The 24,693-nt window shown below is 37.0% G+C and overlaps 1 protein-coding gene across 7 annotated transcripts in view; it reads left to right on the top strand.

Moving 5' to 3' along the window:
- LOC150095089 (spectrin beta chain-like) overlaps nucleotides 1–24,693 on the top strand; it is a 577,773-nt gene that overhangs the window by 135,347 nt on the left and 417,733 nt on the right. For all 7 annotated transcript variants that reach the window (XM_090411296.1, XM_090411299.1, XM_090411298.1 and 4 more), the window contains exon 4: nucleotides 15,175–15,348. In XM_090411296.1, coding sequence (XP_090267422.1) covers nucleotides 15,175–15,348 — 174 coding nt within the window. The remainder of the gene's footprint in view (nucleotides 1–15,174; nucleotides 15,349–24,693) is intronic.

Here is a 24,693-nt window from a genome sequence, read left to right as displayed (position 1 = left end):
AAGTTAGTTATTTTTGTAATCACTCTTCTTATGTCACTAACCATTCCAAACTTTTTTTTAATTTCTTCTCTTTGAAACCATAATTTATTCTACTCCAAATCTCCTAACAGTGAGGTTATTATCTTCCTTCAGCCACCTTTTTATAATCCAGCAAAGGTATTTGCTATTACCATTATCTCATGGCAGTTATGTGCATTCCAAACACTTTAATCTCTTCCTCACCTGTGATACTTTTAAGTATACTGTATGTTGTTTATACTCTCTGCAGTTCAGGTCACACTATGATGTTGATTTCTTTTATTGCTAGCATCCTATAAATGGGTTTCTTACAAATTAAACTGTTCTTAGTCAGGTCTCTAATCTTCTCACATCCTACATATTGGTTGTCTGGCTTCTTATCAACAATTTTTATCATCATCAATGAGTGATATATACTCTTGTAATAATAGCAGGATTTTTTATTCTATTGGCTGATTGTTATAAAATATTGCTTTCTTTATCCTTGGCTTCTATATTTTTATTCATTAACTTTATCTTTTTCCTTTCATGTACTCAGTTAATTTAATTTCCCTTTCTCTACCTTTAGTATTCTTTCCTTAGGCCGGAGATCTCTAGAAATGTATTGATTTATTACTAGCTGCACCACTAAAGTTCTCCAAATGGCATAAGAAAATATTTTTACTTCCAGTAAAGTTCCTCCCGTATGATTATATACAGTCGTGGCTAACTCTTAACTCAAAATTCCTACCAAATTCCAATCTCCCCCCGCTCACAGGATCGTTTTTTTTTTGGGAACAGTGCAGTTGCGAAAAAGATCAGACGGCACTCCTTTTAAATATAACAAACATGTTTATTTATACTAAAACAATAATACAAGGTATGCACTAAAAGGATGTTACTTTCCTTTCCTCTCTAAGCTAAGCACCTTAGAAAAAAACATCATATAGGACAAATTCTTAGGCATGCAACAAAATACCAATGACGTAAATTATTAAACAATTAAATTAGATAACTATTAACTATCAGCCCATTTACAGTTTAGGAATTTCCATGCTTTGGTTAATTATAATCTCCAATTCCAACCTTCACATAAAATATAACACTCTTTAAGCAAACTACTTCTCATAACATTATATTTCTTAATTCTATAATCTTGTCAGTTCTTCTGAACCAGTTCTTTATAATACAGTGTAAATCAAAATTTTTTATTAATGTCTTTTACAATTACTTTAAAAACAGCTTCTCTCTATGCGAACAAGTTTTCAATCTACTATATATAGAAGTTCTATAAATTCAGTCTTGCTAAACAGTCCTTCACATCATAAATAAAAAAAGTTTTGCAACAAAATTCAACTCACATGACTCCTCCATAGGTATAATGTACTTAGTCGTATTTCCTTTACAGACTTATTCTGGACCACCTCCCCCCTCTATGCTAGGGCTTGATCTGTCACTTTAGATGTTTCATGGACATAATGTTCTCCTCTGGAATTTCTTGCAGAGCTGGAGTGTGATCTTCCGGCATTGTAGGCACTTGGACGTAAGGTCTGATGGTCAAGGCTTTGTCATCCTGGTTCTGGGCCGCTATTCGCTCTGTAAGGTTTCGCCTCCGGTTACCCTCCACGACTTCTTCCAGAATCTGACGTAGTCCATGGATCGACTCCCTTCTTTTCTCCTGGCATCAAATCTGCCGATGCTCGATAGTCGATTCTATGATCCTTTTATTTGGCTTCTCGCGGGACCCTGCGCGAAGGGTTTAGACCCCAGATATTCCTGCGCAAACTTTGAATTAAGGTCTGAGACCCCCCCCCCCCCCCAATACCTTTCACGTGCAAACTCTTATCTTTCTAGAAAGCACTGACTTCTAGATCTCCCTGAAGTGTACGTTTAATCCCTTTTACAGCATAGGGTGGTATACATCAGAAGCTGTTATGTACCACCCTCTTTTGCTATTGACCTTGAAGGCAGACTGCTTTGGTTACAATAGGTTTCTTTTTCATCCAATACTAAGTGACAACATCAAATACATTTCCGAATTCTAAAGTATTGCCCCTGAACTTCTATTTTAAGACATCTGTTTACTCTATTTTAGCATGTTTAATTCCTCTGGGTCTCTATACATGGGCTTTTGGTATTACTTACATAGATAAATTCTAACATATTTCTGATTTCTAGGGCTTCCCTTGAACTACATATTCATATATCTTCTATTTACACAGTATCATGCTAATTTTTCTGGGCTAATTTACATGAACTGTTAGTATTATTTACGTATAAAATTTACAAGTTTACTTTTTGTGAATTTTGGATGTGACTCCTGTAAAAGTCGATGAAATAAAATTTTGAAAAAATTATAATGCTGCATTGAATTTTACACTCTCAAAGGATGTACATAATATTATGATAGTACTAACTACTTTCATATCAACAATTTTCTTCTAAATTAATATGTGATTTGTCAGGTCCCAAGATTTCAGTCTTCTAAGGCATGAATGGCAGAATCACATCAAAAATGAAGATATTAGAAAGGAAGTTGGCATTGCTAGCATTCAAGAATGTATGAGCACAGTTAATCTGCGTACAGTATGATCACTTGAATATCATGATATAGGTGGATTGACACAGTCAGTCTACCTATATCTTAGTCTTCTGGGTCTTTTTCATACCACACAGCAAACAGCTGTTTTGCTACCCTTTCTTCTCCCATGATATTCAAGTGATCATACTGCCCTTAGATTAACTCTGCTCATACATTCTTATATGCTAACAATGCCAACTTCCTTGGATGCAGTACTTAAATTCTTGTAGAAAGGCTTATACACTGGTTAAACATGATTATTAAGGAATAATCATTAAGGATACTTAAGGAATTGACAGTGTATACTAGTATATAAATTAAATCAAACTTTAATATATACTTTCCAATATTTCGGCAATGCCACGTTGCCATCTTCATGGGAACTTAAGATAAAGACACGTGAAGATAGACATGTGCATGCAAGCACTACACAACAGCAAATGAGAAATGAAGTGAGGAAGTTACAGTTTTCCTAAAGTCCTCATGGCACTCCCAAGCGGGCTATATTAGGTGTTCTTGGCTAAATTAGGTTATATTAGGCTATATTAAATTAGGCTAAAATAAAAAATCGGAAGTAGTCCTTGTATTCTGAGATTCTGATAAGCAAACAGACAAACAAACAAACAAACAATGATTCTACAAACAGATAGAGGGGACAGCCATGGGTTCACGACTTTCTCCACCCTTGGCCAACTTCTTTATGGACACTTTTGAAGAGAAAGCCTTAAACGTTGCCCCACAGAAAAAACCTACCATATGGCTTCGCTACGTTGATGATGGGTTCGCTATTTGGCCACATGACTCAGATACACTGCTCTCCTTCTTAACACACTTAAATAACCAACACCTCAGAATCAAGTTCACCCTGGAAAAAGAGAAAAACAATAGTCTCCCCTTCCTAGACACACTAGTCACCTGCCAACCTGATGGAACCTTGGTTTTCTCAGTGTTTAGAAAACCCATCCATACAGGCAGATACATTCACCAACAATCCCCCCCCTCACAACAATATGAAGTTATTAAGACACTATTCAACAGGGCTAAACTAATCTATTCAAATGACAAAGCCTTAACCACTGAACTAAATCACATCCTTAACACTTTCTCAGCCAATGGCTACCCCCTCCCAAAAAAAAATCCAAAAAATACTAAAACCAGTAATCCCCCCCCCTTTCACAACAAAGATTACTCTAAATCCATCACCATTCCATATATCCGGGGCACCTCGTAAAAAATCAAAAAAACTTAAAAAAAAAAAACATGACTTGACCTCTTGTTACAGACCATATAGAAAATAATAAATTTAGTTTAATCCTTTATCCAAGTATGAGCAAACAAAGTTTGCGCCTGAAAGTATCTTCAGGACTGGGGGCAACTCCTATAGGTAGAGATGACCTTGCTAATGCTTCTGCCTAGTATCTCCACTTGGGCCTGGCTCCCACTGAGGAGACCTCAATAAAGGTCGTAACTAGTCTGGGTAGTGGCCCTTCCCTTAATGCATAACATTATACATATCCGTAAGGAGATGCGTTTTGCATTATGGGAGATACTGAGATAGGAGTGATGTTAGCTTGCTCCACCTTTTCAAGGAGTTTCCCAGTGTTGTACTACCTTACCCCAGTCCTGAAGATACTTTCAGGCGCAAACTTTGTTTGCTCACACTTGGATAAAGGATTAAACTAAATTTATTATAGTCTAACCAAGCGAAAAATAAACTTTCACCATATAGAAAATTGGCATCCCTTATCTGCTCTGCTAAAGACCAACCACTTCCCCTAGACCTACCTGGTGTATACGAGGTCACTTGCAGCTGTAAATTGTCCTATTTTGGGCAAACAAGCAGGACAGCAAATATCAGAATCTCAGAACACAAAGGACTACATCTGATTTCACCAGTACAGTCACTCTGGGCTTGCAGACCATGCTCTGGATACTCGCCACAGAATAAGGTGGAAGAAAGCCTCAGTAATACACCGCAGCAAGTTCAAATATGAAAGACTATTCATGGAATCAGCTTCAGCCCTTAGGAACATGCCAAACCTCAACAAATTTGGATGCATGAGACTTCCCCAGATTTGGGAAACATACATCAGAAGAACTTCAGCCCAACGTCCAAGAACACCCAATATAGACTGCTAGGGGCCACCATCAGGACTTTAGGAAAATGGTAACTTCCTCACTTCGTTTCTCATTTGCTGTTGTTTAGTGCTTGTGTGCATGTGTCTTTATCTTAAGTTCCCATAAAGATTGCAACGTGACATTACCGAAATATTGGAAAGTATATATTAAAGTTTTATTTAATTTATATACTAGAATACGCTGTCAATTCCTTAAGTATTTAATAAGCAGTACTTAAAACTTCCCTAAAAATTTTGGTGCTAACCAGATGAGAACAATTTGGCTCATAGATGATCTCTCTCTCTCTCTGTCTCTCTCTCATACAGATTCACTTCAGTCTCTATCTCACAGAGACAGTGTTTCAGCTCTGTGTCTATTTTACAAGTACTTCAATGGTTCTTGTTCCAATGACCTATAAACCATAAGAAAGATTGACTTATATTTGGGTTTATAGGTCAGAATTTATTCCAAACTAAGTTATACCAACTAGTTTCGAAAACTATAGCTATTGGCTTCGTCGGGGTAAATGATATATAGATGTAAGACCACTTAAATGCTAAAACTGTTACACTAGAACTGTAAATGAACCGAACATAATTGCATTTTTACAAAAAACAGAAGAATGCATACATCACACGCATAGAGCGTGTATGATCTCACTTGTTATATAGAACGTTCCTTCATAACAACAAGTGAGATCACATACGCTCTATGCGTGTGATGTACACTTCTTCTGTTTTTGTAAAAATGCAATTATATTCGGTTCATTTACAGTTTTAGTGTAACAGTTTTAGCTTTTAAGTGATCTTACATTTATATATCATTTACCCTGACAAAGCCAACAGCTATAGTTTTCAAAACTAGTTGGTATAACTTAGTTTGAAATAAATTCTGACCTATAAACTCAAATAGAAGTCAATCTTTCCTATAGTTCTTGTGCTCAAAAATAACTGTTTCATCATTATGACCTAGAAACCATTTTTCCTCCACTTGCTGTTGTACTGGTTAATACAAGAGAAGCAGCTATCCAGCATCTCTTTATCAACTGCAAACACAACACAACACACTGAACCTGTTTTTCTTTTTCTTCCTCTTTTATTCCATCTACTTCTGTCCTCTGGACAGCCTACTGCAAGAAGTATTTCCAAACAACTACAACCTGAACCCTTCAAAAAAACATCAATAAATTCTATCTCAGTCCTCACCTGTACTCTAGACATGGCACTAATGCACTTATAGGTTCTTCGACCTCCCATGTATGGATCAATACATGTATATATATATATGTATGTGTGCGTCTATGTATATAATAATTAATTAAAAAAATATGGGACATTTCTTCTTTATAATTCCAAGTATCTTGGTGTTATTTTGGATAGAACTTTATCATATAATAAACATCTTACAAATGTGACTGCTAAAATGAGAACAAGAAATAATATTTATTGAAAGTCTTAGGTGTTGTTGATTATTCACATTAGTGCTTTATGGTATAAGCAACACTAAGAGTTAAAGATGCAAAGAAATTATATTCTTGGTTTCATCCTTTATCCAAGTCTAAGCAAAAAAAAAGTAGTTTGCATGTGAAGTAACTTCACATGTAAACTTTTTAGCTTTGTTTCTCAGTACTGAGGTTTAAATTAAACGGCTTGGCCAGAGGAACTGATACATTCACATTCTTCCACATTCTCATAATACACAGACCAATATGCCATTTAATACCATCGCTGTGTTGGTATTGTGGTTTTCAATATTTTAAGTACCTCCATTTCTTCAGCGTCGACTCTCCTATCAGTCAAAGTCACATCTGGCATTGCAACATCATGACCCAGATGGTACACCTCCCCTGCAAAATGCTCACTCAGTAATTCAATTCTTTGGTTTGGCTCTGTTACCTTCCCAGTATTTTTTGAAGTCATCCTTCCATAGTCATTCCTCCTGTTACTTGCCACATAACAAAAGAATTCTTTAGGGTTTCTTTTAGCCTCATCAGTTAGCTTTCTCTCATAATCAGCTTTGCTCTTCCTTACCATACTGCTCATGGGCATGCTGATTACCTTTTCTTTATAATTCCCCCACAACCTTTCTTTGTGTGAAACTCTTGCTTAATGAAGCTATTCATCCATCTAACTCCTACCTGATTTATCTTTCTGACTCTAGGTATACAGCCTGATACTGCTTTCTTCAAACATCCCTTGACCACCTCCCATGTGCCACCAAATCCACTCCTCCAAATTATTATTCCATGTCTCTGCTGAAAGCTGACTTTCAGCTTGCCATAACCACCTGCTTTGTAATTCTGCATATATCCCTTCTTAATTGAAAATCCTGCATGGCTGGCAATCTCCTAGGTCGAGACTACATGATCTATTTCTCCAAGTGGAGGCAGCATAGCTAGATTGGTTGGTGTTAAGTTCTCTGATGCAATGTCAGATCCAGCACTCTTGAACGTTGTTCCTTCCCCAACCATTACATGTTGCCTCAAGTAATTATCTCTCAGCAGCTGTATAAATTCCATTTTCTTCCTGGCCTGTGACCATTCCTCCTCTGAATCTATCTCCTCATAGTTGAAATCCCCCATAATAATTACTTAACTTGTACTCATCGTACTAATTTGTGAGTGCATGTCATCTATATTCTTCTGTATACCTCCTGGATTATAGCAGCAATTATTAGATATTTAGTCCTGTTAGCCTCTATCTCAAACCAGATATCCTCAAATGAACTGCTCTCTGAATCAAACCCCCCCCCCCCCACCACCACCACAGTGTACTTTTGTTAAAAAGGGTTAATGTATAACTTATGGAAGTTCCATAAATTATTGCCAAATTAGGAATTATCTGACTTACAGGGGTGATCATTTGAGTTTCACTGTTCAGCCATAATTAAACTGACTGCACAGTCTCTTTAAGCTTACAGTTATTGCCAGTGACATAAGATTTATGGGATACTTTTGGTTTTATTTTATTGTTTAAATTGTTTTTAATTTGCATTTTGTGAAAAACAATGGATTTTTATAGAATGAAAGAAAGTAATTTGTCAAACTCACTGTTGATATCCATGTTCCCTCATTGAAGAGGAAAATAATAATCCCAACTTAATAGATTAAGGTTGATATAACAACTCTTCAAGACATTCAATACAGATTGAATCTCTTAACAGATATGTACAGGAAAACCTCTCTTAACGGGAATTCAATATGCATGATAATCAGTTAGTGTCATTGAGTGAAATGATACTATTTCCTGCTTTAAGCGAGTGATTAATCAGTTAATGTGATTTTTTTACGTTATGCAAAATTTTTTGTCGCCAATCTGCAGCGAACAGAAAAGCTGGCAGTCATTAAGAGACGAAAGTGGCTCTAGTAATACAATGATTGTGCGAGACCTGGGATACAGCGATTCTACAGTTTTGACTATATTAAATAAGAGCAAAGAATACAAAGAAGAAGGAAAAGTTGCTACTACTTCTTTAAGCATGTGGATCACCAGAAATAGAAGCCATTTAATGATCAAGATGGAGCTCCTTCTACCAATTTGGATTGAGGATTATAACCAAAAAAGAATACCTCTTAGTACAGGGAATATTCAGGCAAAAGCTCTCGATATTTTTACCTCATTAAAAGAGACCAATCAACAGGAATGTGAAAACTTTACTGCAAGTTTAGGATGGTTTGACCATTTTAAAAATCGAACTGGAGTGCATAATGTAAGATAAACTGGGGACTCTGCTAATGCTGATAAAGATTCTGCAGCCAAGTTTCCTGAAGAATTACAAAGGATAATTCAGGAGGGTATTTATGATGATTGGCAAATATTTAACTTCGAGAAAAAATTGGTCTCTTTTGGAAGCATATGCAAAATAAAAAAAAAAAAACTATCCTAGCTAAAACTGAAGCATCTCAACCAGGATACAAAGTATATAAAGATTGTCTTACATTTTTATTAGGAGGTAATGCAGAAGGTGACTTTAAACTCAAGCCTATGTTAGTTTATCATGCACAAAATACAAGATATAACATTATTGAAGAAATCAGCACAATTTTAAAAGAACTTGGATTTAATAAACTGGATAATGGTGTTAGAAAGTTGTTCAATTCCCATTCAGAACATTTAAGCAAGAATGATCTTCAACTAGAAGAACAGCCTGCATATGAAAAAGATAAGGAGTGCAAACAAGACGGGAATGTTATGACTAAGAAGCTAACTGCAAAAGAACTTGAGCTATTTTTTAATCAGATTGAGTATGCTAAGGAAATTTTTTGATGCTATCATGATATGGAAAATGAAGTTTGCCAAAATCTTGATTAGAAAAATATTTAATTAGAAAAATATTTATCAGATTTATGGACCTGTTCAAGAATTTTTTTTTTTTTCCTTTTGATATTTGATCATAGAACTCAGCACAAGAGAAATTCTTAAACTTTACAATGATTCTTACTCTTTACAATGATTAAAACTTTTACTGTCTCAATTTTAAGTCTGTTTTTTTTTCATCTGTCCAAAGCACATTTATTAATGAAAAAACATTCAACAGCTTCATTAGTTCCTGGCAGTGCTAAACAAAAACTAACTAGGCATTTAATACTCCCAGAATTTCACACCATTTATCACTGACACTTTGATAGTTCTGTTCACTCAACACTTCAAATTTGCTTTCACAATATTTTTTCATACATACAAACTCATCAAATAAGTCCTCTTCATTCACAATAAAACTTGGTGACACTGTCTGCACGAATATGTAGCTTTCTTGTATGTTCTTCCAAGTCACAGGTCCTTTCCCTTCAAATTAACCAATCCATAGACTGAAGAGGTGTGAGAAATTGTGTACACCACTCCTGAATATATTTAATACAGGTGTAGTAGAAATCTACTGCATAGCTTTCAAACTTTTCAACTGTTATGTGTCCTTTTTCTAATTCTTGCAACTGTTTTCTCACAGTAGTTATTATTATTCAGGCCTCCATGGAGTCAAAAGACTCATCACGGGAGGTCCTTGCTAAGAAACACAAAGTCTATCATGACTCATCATGGGAGGTCCTTCCTAGGAAACACAATGTCTATCATACCACACCTTAAACTCATTGAACGTTCTCATTCTCACCACTCTATCAGGCAATGCATTCCATGGTTCAACCACCCTCCATGCAAAGAAACCACTCCTCACCCTCTTGCTCACAGTTTCCTTTCATAACTTCCAGGGATGGCCACCTGTCATCACTCCTTCCTGCTGTTCAACCAAGTGAAAGAACTCCCCAGTGTCAACCCTGTAACCACCTCTCAACAAGTATCAATCATATCACCTCTCCTTCTTTCCACCAAACTCTACAGTCCACATTCCCTCAGCCGATCCTCATAACTAACATTGTATAATTCTGAAACCAACTTTGTAATCTGCCTCTGTACCCTTTCCACAGTTAATTTATCCCCTTCAAATCCTGGGGACCAAATCTGAGAACAGTAGTCTAAGTATGATCTGATCAGAGTCTTATACAATGGAATGATAACTCTTTTATCTCTGCAGGTCAGCATCCTTCTCAGTATTGTTGCAATCCTCTGGATTACCTTCACCACCTATGCAATATGTCCCCTGAATTTCAGGTTTCTATCAATCATCAACCCCAGATCTCTTGTCTCCCCCACTTCCTCCAGTATTGCTCCTCCAATAGAGTATGCAGCATCCATCGATGTGTCCCAAACCTCAAGATCTTACATTTTGCTTCATTAAACCCACACCCCATTCATTTGTCCATCTGTCTAGCTTATTCAAAACCTCTTGCAGGGCTACCACATCTGTACTATTACTAATAACCCTTCCCAGCTTCGCATCATCCACAAACAACTGAATATCCCCCTGCAATCCACTGACAATGTCATTGATATAAAGGTTGAACAATATAGGTCTCACTACTGAGCCCTGTGGGACCCCACTTGTAACCCTCTTCCTCCTTGAAACTGCCCCACCATACACAACTCTCTGATACCTATCGGACAGTGAATCCTGAATCTAGTTGACCAACCTGACATCCATACCCATGTGTTGCAACTTAAATATCAGCTTATCACCTGGCACCCTGTCAAATGCCTTCACTAAGTCCAAGAAAATGGCAGTATATGCCTTTCTCTCATCTACTGCTCATGTAACTTTATTATAAAAGGCTAGCATATTACTAAAACAAGAGAGCTCCCCTTCACAAATCCATGTTATGTTGACTCTCACAGATAACATTATCCTCATTTGGTCAATGCTGTATACGGTCCCTCACTAATTTCTCCGAGATCTTAACAACTACTGCTGTAAAAAAACTTTTCTGCCTTCCTACAATTTAACCTTTCCACCAGTTTGTTTGTTTCATCCTTCACTTCAATTACTGTTATATCTTGCTTTTCAATACATTTAATGGTATCATAAAAGGTTTTTAACTGGCTGGCAAGGAAATGCAGAACTATAATTGAAAGTGAATTTTCAAAGAAATTTTTGAGACTGATAGGACATTTGTCAATAGAAAGAAAATATGACTTCAATGAAGGGAACATGTTAATAACCCTCTGGATTGCAGGCAAAAGAGAGATCCATCTTGTCTTGCTGCCACCCAAAACAGTTTTATACTCTGTGTTTGTGAATTCACAAAATGATTTAAGTTCCTCAACTCGTACGCAATCTGAAGCAGTCTGCTCAGCATTATGTATCACATGTGCAGGGCAACTAATTCCAGTTAAATTGTTCACAGTGTTTTCTCGCATTTTGAAGTACAGATTATCCTTTCCCTTTCTCTTCTTTCCACCAAAGTTTGTATGTGTATTATCTGCTAATATAGCCATAACCTTTTTCAGGAGATCTAACTTCTGTAACACTTCCAACACATAAGAAAATAAAAGTTCTGAAGTTTCACCACCTAAATTAACTAACTCCAACACATTCACCTTCACACCTTTTTTTCTGGATGATAGTATCAATGACCAGAGGCACCAATTTCATGTTAAAGTGGTTTGATGAATCGATTAGTACTGATATAAAACGAACTTCTTTTAGCTCTTCCTCAACTGCTTTGTCGCTAATGGCACAATAACATTGGTTATTATTGCCTTACACTTCATTTGCAAACATTTGAATTTATCGTTGAAAATTTTTTCATGATGGTTGTTCTGCAGTCCATGGAGTTAAAGCTGTGGTTATGCACCGCTGTGTGATGCGCGAAGGTTGCTTCCTGCACTGCCAGTGATAACTCTTTTTCCCTTTCTTGGTTTTCACAATTAAAAAATTACTTATACTGCAGTTGGAAGCCTTACTTCGAACAGAAGCTTTATGTTTTTTCGTTTTCACGTGGTTGACTACATCTGACTGACCACCATGTAAAATTTACAGTTACATAAAGTACATTCCACATTTTCATCTACACCTTTAATGAAATGAAATTCTCTTCTAATATTAGCATTAATACTGCACTTACATTTCGGCATTATAGAGGTAGAAAACGATAAAAATTATAACATGCAAAGTATTGATCAAGTAAGATACTGTTATAACAGAAGCATGGAAAAAAAAGAACATCGCCATTAGTTAGTTATATTATTTATAATCTTCTTCTTCTTCTGCAGCTGCTCCCACTTAAGTAGGGTCACTGTTGATGATGAGTCTCCTCCACATCCTCCTGTCTTGGGCTGTCACTGCATCCAAGTTCTTCATCCTCAAGTCCTCTTCTACCAGCTCCCTCCATCTCTTCTTTGGCCACCCACGCTTCCTCCTTCCTTGCACATCCATCTGCATGATCATTCTTCCCACGTACTCTTCCTCCCTCATCACATGACCAAGCCATCTCAACCTTGCCTCCTGTATCTTCGCTCCTAAGATCGTAACTTTCACTGTTCCCCTCACACAGTCATTTCTCAAATGATCCTTTTTGGTCACACTGCACATCCACCTAACCATTCTCATCTCTGCTACTTCCATCCTGCTGATGTTATTTATCTTCAGGGCCGCAGTTTCTATAGCATACGTCATAGCTTGTCTCAATACTGTCCTATAGATTTTGCCTTTCAGATTAATCGGCACCCTCTTATCGCATAACACTCCAGCCATCTCCCTCCAGTTCCTCCAACCTGCTTGTATCCTGCATCCCACTTCCTTCTCAGCTCCTCCATCTTCTTCCACTGTTGAACCTAAGTATCTAAAGTCCCTCACCTTCCTGATGATATTTCCTTCCAGCTCCAGATCTGTCTCCTGGCCACCGCCCACTGTGCAACACATATACTCTGTCTTACTTCTGCTCAGTCTCATACCTCTCTCTCTTCAAGTACTTTTCTCCATCTTTCCAGTTTAATTCCCACTACTTCTCTTGGTTTTGCACACAGCAAGATGTTATCTGCATATAACATTGTCCAAGGTGCATCTTCTCTCACCTCCTCCATCACCACCTCCATCACAATTTTAAACAGAAATGGACTTAATGCTGACCCTTGATGCAAGTCAACTGTTACTTAAAAACTTTCTGTCTGTCCCAGACAGGTCTGAACACTTGTCTTCACATTTCTGTACATCTCCTGCACCAACCTGACATATTTCTCCAGAACCTTCTTCTCCCTCAGACACCTCCAGACTTCTTGCCTTGGCACTCTCTCGTATGCTTTCTCCAGATCAATAAATGCCAGATGTAGCTCCTGTTGTTTCTCTTGAAACTTTTCCATCATTTGCCGTAACCCAAAGATAGCATCTGTTGTTGATCTACCAGGCATGAAGCCAAATTGTTCCTTTGCAATCTCCACCTCTTTCCTCAATCTTCCATCAAGAACCCTTTCTAGGATTTTCATTGTGTGGGACATCAACTTTATTCCTCTGTAATTTTTACAGTCTTGTGCCTTCCCTTTACCCTTGTAGATGGGGACAAGAGTACTCTCCCTCCAGTCCTCAGGTATATTTTCCTGTTGGCAAACTTTCATGAACAGGTCCCACAGCAGGTCAATTCTCTCTTCCCCCAGTGCCTTCCATGCCTCCACTGGAATCCTTTCGGGGCCCACCGATTTTCCATTCCTCATCCTCTTCATGGCCTCCGTCACTTCCACTCTACTGATGTTCTGCACCATCCCCTCAGAAGGCTGCCCATCTTCTCTGTGAGTCCTTGCATTTTCCTCATTCAAAAGTCCCTCAAAGTATATTCTCCATCTGTTTCTTATGTCCACATCCCTCCATAATACTCTTCCCTCAGCGTCTTTGATCTGCCTCACATGTAAGATGTCCTTTGCTGCTTTATTTCTACATTTCGCTAGTTGGTAAATTTTTCTCTGTCCTTCCTTTGTTTCTAATTGATTATACAGATCTTGATATGCCATGGCCTTCGCCTGTACCACAATTCTCTTGGCTTCTTGCTTTCTCTCTCTGTACACCTCTCTGTCCTCTTCCACTCTTGACTTATCCCACTTCTGCTTTGCCTTCCTCTTAGCTGTCACTGCCACTTGTACATTATTATTCCACCACCAACCCTCCTTCTGCTCTCTTATCTTTCCAGATGTCTCACCAAGCACCTCGATTGCACAGTTCAGGATTACTTTTGAATTATGTTTCCACCAATCACTTAATTGCCTTCATCTCATGGCTTCCAGAGATTCTTATCTTTGATCTTATTTTAAAGTCTGCGCACAGCAGTCGGTGTTGCTGTGCCACTTGATCTGTTGGAATTACTTTACAATTTGTCACAACCTTAAGATGTTTTCTTCTAGTCAAAATGTAGTCAGTTTGTGAACTTGTTACCACTCCTAAATGTTATCAAATGTTCTTCCCTCTTGTAGAAAAACGAGTTCACAATTATTTTATTATTATATTATTATTATAGTTATATTATTTATAATACTAATGATTATTATAATAAATAAATAAAATTTATTATTATCAACATTGTAATAGAAATTGGTACTGAGAATGAGATAAAAATCTTTTATCCATTTTTTCCTAAAGGATATTTAAAAAAGCGGGACTTTTGGAATTAAGGCGGGATATTTTTATAAAAAATGGGACTGTTCCAGGAAAAATGGGACGAATGGGAACCCTAGACAAGATGAAAAAGTCGAGCACGATTCAAACATCTTTACTTAACTTTTTTGTAAAAAAGTAGCTCAATCAAATGTTTTGACATTAAATAAAAATTTAAGCAATTGGTTTTTATTAACCTTGATGATTTTGTCCTCTAATATAGCTTGTACTTTAATGTTTTTCCAAATTTACGCTAACTGATGAATGAATGGATGAATTATAATTATTCCTATTGTTTATTGTATTTCTTAACACGATTTCACTTAGCGTACATTAATTGATAGGTTAATTAATCACGTTAAGCAAGGTTTTCCTGTATATTATAATGTGTTCATTGCTTCCTTTATAAGACTGTTTTACTCAGTGATAAGTGATGTTATATGTAATTGAGGAGTTAATGTTTGCTAAATATTTATAATGGTACACACTTTACAAATACATCTTTTTTATAGCCAAAGCCTACCAAAGGAAAAATGCGAATTCACTGCCTTGAAAATGTTGATAAAGCACTTCAGTTCCTTCGAGAACAACGTGTGCATCTTGAGAACCTTGGCTCTCAAGATGTTGTCGATGGTAATCCAAGACTTACGCTCGGCTTAATTTGGACCATTATTTTACGTTTTCAGGTTAGTTATTAATTTTGTCTTCTCTTAACTGTTTGATATCAAACCATGATTTTGTATATTGTTATTATACAAAATTGTTGGGTTTCACAACAAGAACAACAAATTGTTATTATAATAAAATAGCATATGTTTAAAATATATTTAGCTTTAGCTCACTAGATAAAATATTTGAATGAGCAGTGTAAGCAGTGGGAATGATAATCCTTCAGTGAGTACACTCAGAGCAAGAGCACTTTATTTAATTTTGAATAATAAACTGGCAATAATATTACATTATGGAAATAGTGAGTAGACCATGCAAGCAGAAATTGTGTTTGTCTGATGACCTGATGACCCCTTCATCAGGAGTGTAACAAAGGAATGTTTTTGCCAGAACAATTCCATAAGAAATAATCTGTAATAATGTTCGAAGATAACTTCTGATTGTTGCAAGTTTTTCACTTGGTTTAAAAAGTAAATTGTTCATCATCATCAAATTCCTGCCATGTACCCTCAAGGGGTGTACAGGATATGATAGTACTACATGAAAAATTTACATCATTACTAACTTCCTATCTACAATTTTCCTCCAAATCAGTCTGTTACTTGTCAAGACTCCAACATTATCAGATCTTATATTTCTATCGTCTAAGGCACTTTGTACCGTATCAATCCACCTACATCTTGGTCTTCCTCTGGGTCGTTTTGCTGCCAACCTGGCAGAGAACACTTGTTTTGCTAATCTTTCTTTGCCCATTCTGTTTAAGTGAACCATACCACCTGAGATTAGCTCTGCTAACGCATTCCTGGATGTTGACAATGTCAAGTTCTTTCCTAATATCCTCATTTTTAATATGATATTGCCATTGATGCCATCTGTTCATCCCCCTGATCTTTCTCAGGACTATCATATCTCCGGTCTCTATTCTTTGGTCAAGTGCTTTACTTCTGACCCAGCTCTCAGATCCATAAGTTAAAACTGGTTTGAACACTGTCTTAATTTAGTGTTCCGACTAATTTTTCTCTTATTCCATATGAATTTATTCAGTTGACCACATACCAGCTTTGTTGATTCTGTTGTCTATTTCCATATTTAATTTACCATATTCACTAAAAATTGTGTCCAAGTAGCTGAAATGTTTTACTTGTTCCACAGGTTCTCCGTCAAGAACGCAGTTGATATTTTCAATTCTTCTGCCTATTTTCATTGTCTTTGTGTTGTTATTGCTGACCAAATCTACTACAGCAGTTATTCAATTTAGTCAGTGAATCTCGCAGACTTGTACTGGATTTATTTAGAAGTATAACATCATCCTCATAAAGTAAAGAGCTGAGATTAATATCTTTAATTTTGATATCAGGTTTAATAACACTTTCTATCATAATGTGATCCATATAGATAATAAATATCAGAGGGGATAATGTACATCCTTGTCTGACACCAGATTTAACATAAAACCATCATCCTGTACTTCCTTCAATTCTAACTTTTGACTTACAACTCAAATAAAGACTGAGTATTGCTTGATATAATGCCCCATTAACACCATATAGCTGTAGCGTATTGAATAGCTTCTCTCTCTCTTGGCACCTTGTCATATGCCTTTTCCAGATCGACAAAACTTAAATATGCATCTTTGTTATATTCCCATGATTTCTCAACTAGTTGGCATAAAGTGAAGATCTGAACCTGACAGCCTCTATTTGGCCTGAATAGAGGCTGTCAGGTTCAGATCTTCACTTTACGCCAAATAGTTGCATAAATCTTACCTGGAACACTCAGTAGGGAAATACCTCTGTAATTCTCACATTCAGTTTTATTTTCCTTTTTATATATGGGCACTATAGAACTCTACTCCAATCATCGGGAATTAATCCCTCTGTCCAGGCCTTTTGAACTATGCAGTGCTGCAACTGTAAGACTTTTATACCGCCATACTTCAGCATTTCTAGTCGTCTACTCCTGCTGTCTTTCCACATTTCAAGCCTTTGATGGCTTTTTCTACTTCAAGTATGGATATATTTCTGACTGTATGTCTGTTGAGTGTTTTTCTGACTGTATGTCTGTTGAGTGTTTTTTACCACTGTACTATAAGCAGTGATAGCAAAGTGTCGTAAAGTGTGCAGTCAGGTTAATTATTGCTGAACAGTGAAACTCACATGATCACCCCTGTAAGGCAGATAATTCTTAATTTGGCAATAACTTATGAAACTTTCATAAGTTATACATTAGCCCTTTATAACATTAACCCTTTTTAACAAAAGTACATTGTGTACTTTTGTTAAAAAGTACACAATGTACACAATGTCTGAATCAGCTCAAATGAACTGCTCTCTGAATCAGCCCCCTCCCCACACATTGTGTGGGGAGGGGGCTGATTCAGAGAGCAGTTCATTTGAGGATACCTGGTGTGAGATAGTGGCTAACAGGACTAAATATCAGTTACTGCTATAATCCAGGAGGTATACAGGAGAATATAGATGACATACACTCACAAATTAGTACGATGAGTACAAGTTAAGTAATTATTATGGGGAGATAGATTCAGAAGAGGAATGGTCACAGGCCAGGAAGAAAATGGAATTTATACAACTGCTGAGAGATAATTACCTGAAGCAACATGTAATGGTTGGGGGAGGAACAACATTCAAGTGTGCTGGATCTGCCATTGCATCAGAGAACTTAATACCAACCAATCTAGCTATTGTACTAGTATCCCAAACGTGAAAGTTCCTTTCACGTGCGTACATAATGGGAAGGATCATTACCCAGATCAGTTTCAATCTTTTTCGAGTTCTCATCTCATGTCATTGCAGTTCCTTTCTGCTTTAATTTCCTATGTGATATTTTGAGGGTTTAAAATTAAAACTGCTAATGTAATATTTCTCATATTGATGTTGTCCTTTTTTCATTTATCTATAATCTGTAAAATTGTGAGCACTAAATTAATTTGCTTAAATCTGCATAGCTGCAAAAATCTATCACTGTTTGCATGAGTTCATAGTCACTTGAACAGTGACCAGACAGTGTAGTTACTGTCTAGACAGTCTAGACAATAGATGCTCTAAACAAATATGCTTTTGCAACTTGCTGACATTAGTCACTGACAGGGTACAGGCTAAAAGTGACTAATTAGAGTGTAGTAGGTTGAAATGAGTTAGAGTAATATTGGAATGGAGACATTGGAGAAAATTCACTTTTATGGTATGTTCAAAAATTATTGACTATAAATTCATCATGATCCTCAAATTCCTGATATGTACCCTCAAGGAGTGTACATGATATGATAGTACTACATGAAAAACTTACATCTTTATTAACTTCTTATCTGCAATTTTCCTCCAAATCAATCTACTACCTGTCAAGACTCCAACATTATCAGATCTTATATATCTATCTTCTAAGGCAATTTTTACTGTATCAGTCCACCTATATTATTATAATTATTATTACCCCAAGACCTCATGGAGTCAAAGACTCATCTGGGAGGTCCTTTTATCACACACACACACACACACACACATCTCATCATACCATGTCTTAAACACACTCAAATTCCTTGCAGACACCACACTCTCAGGCAAGGCATTCCAATCATTCACAACTCTGCACGAGAAAAGCCTGCCTCTCACTCCCCTACTCACACCCTCTTTATACAGTTTCCAGAGATGACCTCTGGTTCTCGCCTGATCTCCCACTATTCTCTGTAGAACTTCTCCTCGATTGATCCTATAACAACCCATTAATAACTTGTAGGTCTCTATCATATCTCCCCTCTTCCTCCTGTCCACCAGACTCTGCAAGTTGCATCTTCTCAATCTCTCCTCATTCTCGACATTCCAGAGGTCAGAAATTACCTCAGTCAATCGCCTTTGGACCCTTTCCAACATCTCTTCATCCTTCTGAAAACCAGGTAACCATATCTGGGCACAATGGTCTATGTGTGGCCTAATCAAAGCCTTATACAACAGAATAAGAATCTGCCTACTTCTGCACGTCAATGTCCTCTGCATCATTCCCAGAAGCCTTTGTGTTGTCTTCACAATTTTGGCAATATGTCCCCTAAATTTTAGATCTTTATCCACTATCACCCCTAGATCTCTTATTTCCTCTAGCTCGAACAATATATTCTTACCAAGTATAAATTCTGCATCCCATCTTTGTTTTCCTAATTTTAAAACCATACATTTTGCAACATTGGTCACAAAAATCCCCATTTTCGTGACCAATCACTCAATTTATTCAAGTCTTTTTGTAAGGCCACAACATCTTCACTACTCTTTATGGTTCGTCCCAACTTTGCATCATCTGCAAACAACTGAATATATCCATCCAAATCTTCGTCAATATCATTAATATACAAGTTAAACAGTAATGACCCTAAAACGGATGCCTGAGGCACTCCACTAGTGACTTTCCTTTTCCTGGATATTGCACTGCCATACACAACTTGTTGATACCTATCAGATAGTCAGTCTCCAATCCAATGCACTAATCTAATATTCAACCCCATCTGCTCTAGTTTGACTGTCAACTTATCATGAGGTACTCTATCAAAAGCTTTTGCAAAATCCAAGTATATTACTGTGTATCCTTCTCCTCTGTTCAAGGAAGCAGTCACTTTATTGTAATAAGTAAGTAGATTACTAAAACATGACCTCCCTTTAGCAAATCCATGCTATCCATCAAAGATACCATTGTTGTCAACTCAACTCTGGATCCTAGTTCTCACAAGCTTCTCCAACAACTTAACCACAACACCTGACACACAGATAGGCCTATGGTTTGATGCTTGAGTTCGATCACCTCCTTTATGAAGTGGCACAATCTTGCCCTCCTTCCACTCCTTAGGAAATTGACCAAGTGCAAGACTCGTATTAAAAAAAAAATGTCAAGACAGGTGTCAACTCCCTGGTACATGCCTTCAGAATATGTGGTGATATATTATCAAGTCCCACAGTCTTATTTACATCTAGTGTACTCAACTCCCCAAACACCTCTTGCTCACTTACAGTTAGTCTCTCCTCCCCATCATCTACTGCTCTCAATTTCTCCATGAAGTCACATTCACAAGATTAAAAGACCTTTATGAATTGCTCATTAATTATCTCTGCCACACATTCTGCAGCAGCTGTCTTTATACCATTTTCTCCAATCAGTGTCATCCTTCCATAATCGTTCTTTCTTTTGCTGGCTACATATCGAAAGAACTCCCTAGGATTTTTTTTTGGCTTCATTAGCTAACTGCTGTTCATACCTCTCTTTAGCTACTCTCACCAACCAAGTCACCCTCCTTGCCTGGTCTTTGTAGACCTCATGAAATTGGTTATTTCCACTTCTCTTATGCTGCCTCCACAATGCTCTTTTTCTCTGTATCGCATGCTGATCTCTTTATTCATTCATCTCACACCTACCTTATTTAACCTTCTCACCCTTGGAATACATTTAGACATTGCATCTACTAGATAGTTTTTGAAAATTTCTCAAGCTGCATTGATATCTTTTCCAGCTTACTCCTTATTCCATGCTACACCTGCAAGCTGTCTCCTGAGCTCTTCATAATAACCACCCTTGTAGTTCCACATATACTCCTTTCTTACAGGGGTCCTCGCACTGCTGGCGTCCACCCAGGTAATCACCTCATGGTCACTCTCACCAATTGGTGGATGATTTGATACCTCATTTATAATTAAATCCTCTGATGAGATGACCAAATCGAAGACCCTCAATCCTCGTGTGCCCTCTGTTGCATACTGTCTGAGGTAGTTATACCTCAAAAACTCAAGAGGCTCATTTTCTTTACTTCCAGTTGCTATCTCATCATTCCAGTCTATATTGCTATAATTAAAATCACCCATAATGATCACCCTTTTCTTATTTGCTTGGCTAATTTGACTATACATTTCTCTGTCATCACCATCCACATTACCTGGTCTATAACAACCACACCAAGTATTTGATTCCATTCACCTCTATCTCACACCATAATGCCTCAAAACCACTGGCACTGTTTCTATCTTGCATCTCTACTTTGTATGGACATAACTCTTTCTCTATCATCAATAGCACCCCACTCCCTTTTTACTCATTCTATCCTCACGAAACACATCATACTCTTCCATCTCTATGCCTGTCAGGATGTCATCCTCTTCCAACCATGTCTCACTTATTTCGACAATCTTTGGGTGAACAGATGAAACAACAGACGAATATCTTCGTCTTCCTCTGGGTCTTTTTCCTGCCAACCTTGCAGAGAACACTTGTTTTGCTAATCTTTCCTTTCTTATTCTGTTTAAGTGACCATACCACCCGAGATTAGCTCTGCTAAGCACATTCCTGGATGCTAGCAATGTCAAGTTCTTTCCTAATATCATTTTTTAATATGATATTGCTATTGATGCCATCCGTTCATGCCAGTAATCTTTCTCAAGACGCTCATATCTGTGGTTACTAGTCTTTGGTCAAGTGTTTTATTTCTAACCCACTTCTGAGATCCATAAGTTAAAATTTTTTGAACACTGTCTTGTATACAGTTAATTTAATGTTTTGACTTATTTCTCTCTTATTCCATATAAATTTATTCAGTTAACTTCCTACCATTCCAGCTTTATTGATTCTGTTGTTTATTTCCATATTTAATTTACCATTTTCACTAAAAATTTTGCCTAAAGTAGCTGAAATGTTTTACTTGTTCTGTAGGTTCTCCAGTTTCAATGCAGTTGATATTTTCAATGCTTCTGCCTATTTTCATTGTCTTTGTGTTGTTATTGCTGACCAAATCTACTACAGCAGTTATTCAATTTAGTCAGTGAATCTTGCAGACTTGTACTGGATTTATTTAGAAGTATAACATCATCCTCATAAAGTAAAGAGCTGAGATTAATATCTCCAATTTTGATATCAGGTTTAATACCACTTTCTATCATAATGTGATCCATATAGATAATAAATATCAGAGGGGATAATGTACATCCTTGTCTGACACCAGATTTAACATAAAACCATCATCCTGTACTTCCTTCAATTCTAACTTTTGACTTACAACTCAAATAAAGATGAAGTATTATTATTATTATTATTATGGGCAACTTCAAGGAGTTCTTAGACTCATCGAGGGAGGCCCTAACATCATGTCAAGAACAACTATTCGACATTCACACTGTATCTATCATACCTTGCCTTGAACTCATTCACAGTCATGACACACAACAGACTCTGGCAGTTTATTCCACTAATTCACCACTCTCCAAGTAAAAAACCTAGCTCTAACATCTTTGTTAACCACACTCTTGCCCAGCTTCATGTATTGCCCCTAGTCCTCCCACTACCAGTCCTATTCTCAAAAATATCTTCTGAATTAATCTTATAGAAACCCTTCAGTAATTTGAATGTCTCAATCATATTACCCCTTTTCTGCCTATCAACCAATTTCTGTAACCCACAGATCTTCAACCTGTTTTCATAAGGTTCATTCCGTAGACCTGCTATCATCTTGGTTACTCGTCTATGGATCCTCTCCACCACTCTTCCTGCATGATCCGCGCATAAAGTCATTAGCAATTTTGGTCCTCCTTCTATACTCTTCACCGTCATACCGCAGCAACAGACTCACCATCCTAACTCTCTCTCTCTTCTCTTTTGTTATCTCAAGTAATTCCTTCAAATCCTCTCTCATAGCCATTTTGTCTCCTTTCAAATCATTCGTCCCTGCTACTACTATCAATTCTTTCATCCTCTGTTTTTGCATTCTAATTGACTCGCTTACATCCTTAACATTCGCACGTTGGTACGATTTTGTTAAGCTCTCATCTATCACACCTCTTACTAAAGAATCTCCGTACAACACTCACTCTTTCATTTTGTTTACACTCACACTATCATACTCTTATTTTTCTTATCATACTTTTGCCATTTATTAGTTGGTACACTCGGGGAACTTTTTTGCCAACGCTCCAGCTGCCGATTTTCCCTGTGGATCACTCTGTGTAACTGTGCGATCTCACTCATTGCATCTGTCTCATCATTTTAATTATCCATTAATTCATTCATTCGTTCTGTATGTTTACCTTCATTCTCACTTTCAACGCCACTCTCACAGCTATCTGGTACTACCTCGCAAATATCACTATTAATACCTCGCATATCACTATTTTCTACATTCTCACTTTCAACAATGATATGACTCTCATGACCTGAAACACTCTTTAAATCTTTGCATTCCTTACACTTTCTGCACACATTCACTCCACTATCGTTGTCTAACCAGACTCCAACCGCTCTCCTGAAAGCATACATTTCACAAACAGTACACTGAATTAAATCCTTTAAATTAAAAGTTTTAGACAAAGATGGTGACCTGGACACCATTGTATTCATATTCCTCCTAATTGGCGCCATGTGCACAAATAATCGTATCTATCATATTACTAATTGGAAACTCAGAAAACACACAAAAATCAGACACGCTAAGATACAAAAAGTAAATACTACTATGCAAAATTCAAGCAAATTTATCAATTATTACTTAAAATAACACTTATGTGTTCAGGAGCTCTCTACAAACACTACACATCATGTAGCCATCTCTCACCGTCGATTGCTTGATATAATGCCCCACTGACACCATATAACTGTAGCATTTTGAGCTTATCTCTTGGCACCTCGTCATATGCCTTTTCCAGATCTACAAAACTTAAATACAGATCTTTGTTACATTCCCATGATTTCTCAACTATTTGCTATAAAGTAAAAATCTGATCCTGACAGTCTCTATTTGGCCTGAATCAAGCTTTTCTTCCACAATCCTTCTCAACTGTTTCTCAAGTACTTGCATAAATCTTACCAGGAACATTCAGTAGGGAAATATTTCTGTAATTCTCACATTCAGTTTTATTTCCCTTTTTATATATGGTTACCATGAGAGCTCTACTCCCATCATCTGAAATTCGTCCCTCTGTCCAGGCCTTCTGAACTATCAGTGCAGCCACCGTAAGACTCGTCGCGGGAGACCCAAACTAGCAAAACAATATCTGTCATATCTCTTCTTGAATTCATTTACAGACGAAGAGCTCACAACTAAGTCAGGCAATGAATTCCACTCATTCACCTCCCTTCAGGCAAAAAACCTTGTTCTCACACCCTTGTTAACCACATTCTTCTTTAATTTCCAGGAATGACCTCTTGTTCTTCCATCACTATCACACAGCTGAAACATTTCCTGCATCAATCCTATAAAAACCTTTCAATATCATCTACTCCCACTACCTTTCCACATTTCAGGATTATGATGGCATTTTCTACTTCAAGTATGGATATGTATTCCTGATTGCATTCCTATTGAGTGTTTTTTAGAAATTTTTCGAAGT

Source organism: Typopeltis vanoorti, chromosome 21, assembly GCF_054136105.1.
Source record: "Typopeltis vanoorti isolate ZY-2024b chromosome 21, IOZ_Tvanoo_1.0, whole genome shotgun sequence".
In the NCBI taxonomy this organism is placed as follows: Eukaryota; Metazoa; Arthropoda; class Arachnida; order Uropygi; family Thelyphonidae; genus Typopeltis; species Typopeltis vanoorti.
Note: the sequence above shows the minus strand (reverse complement) of the source record. Positions and strands in the feature narration are given on the sequence as shown.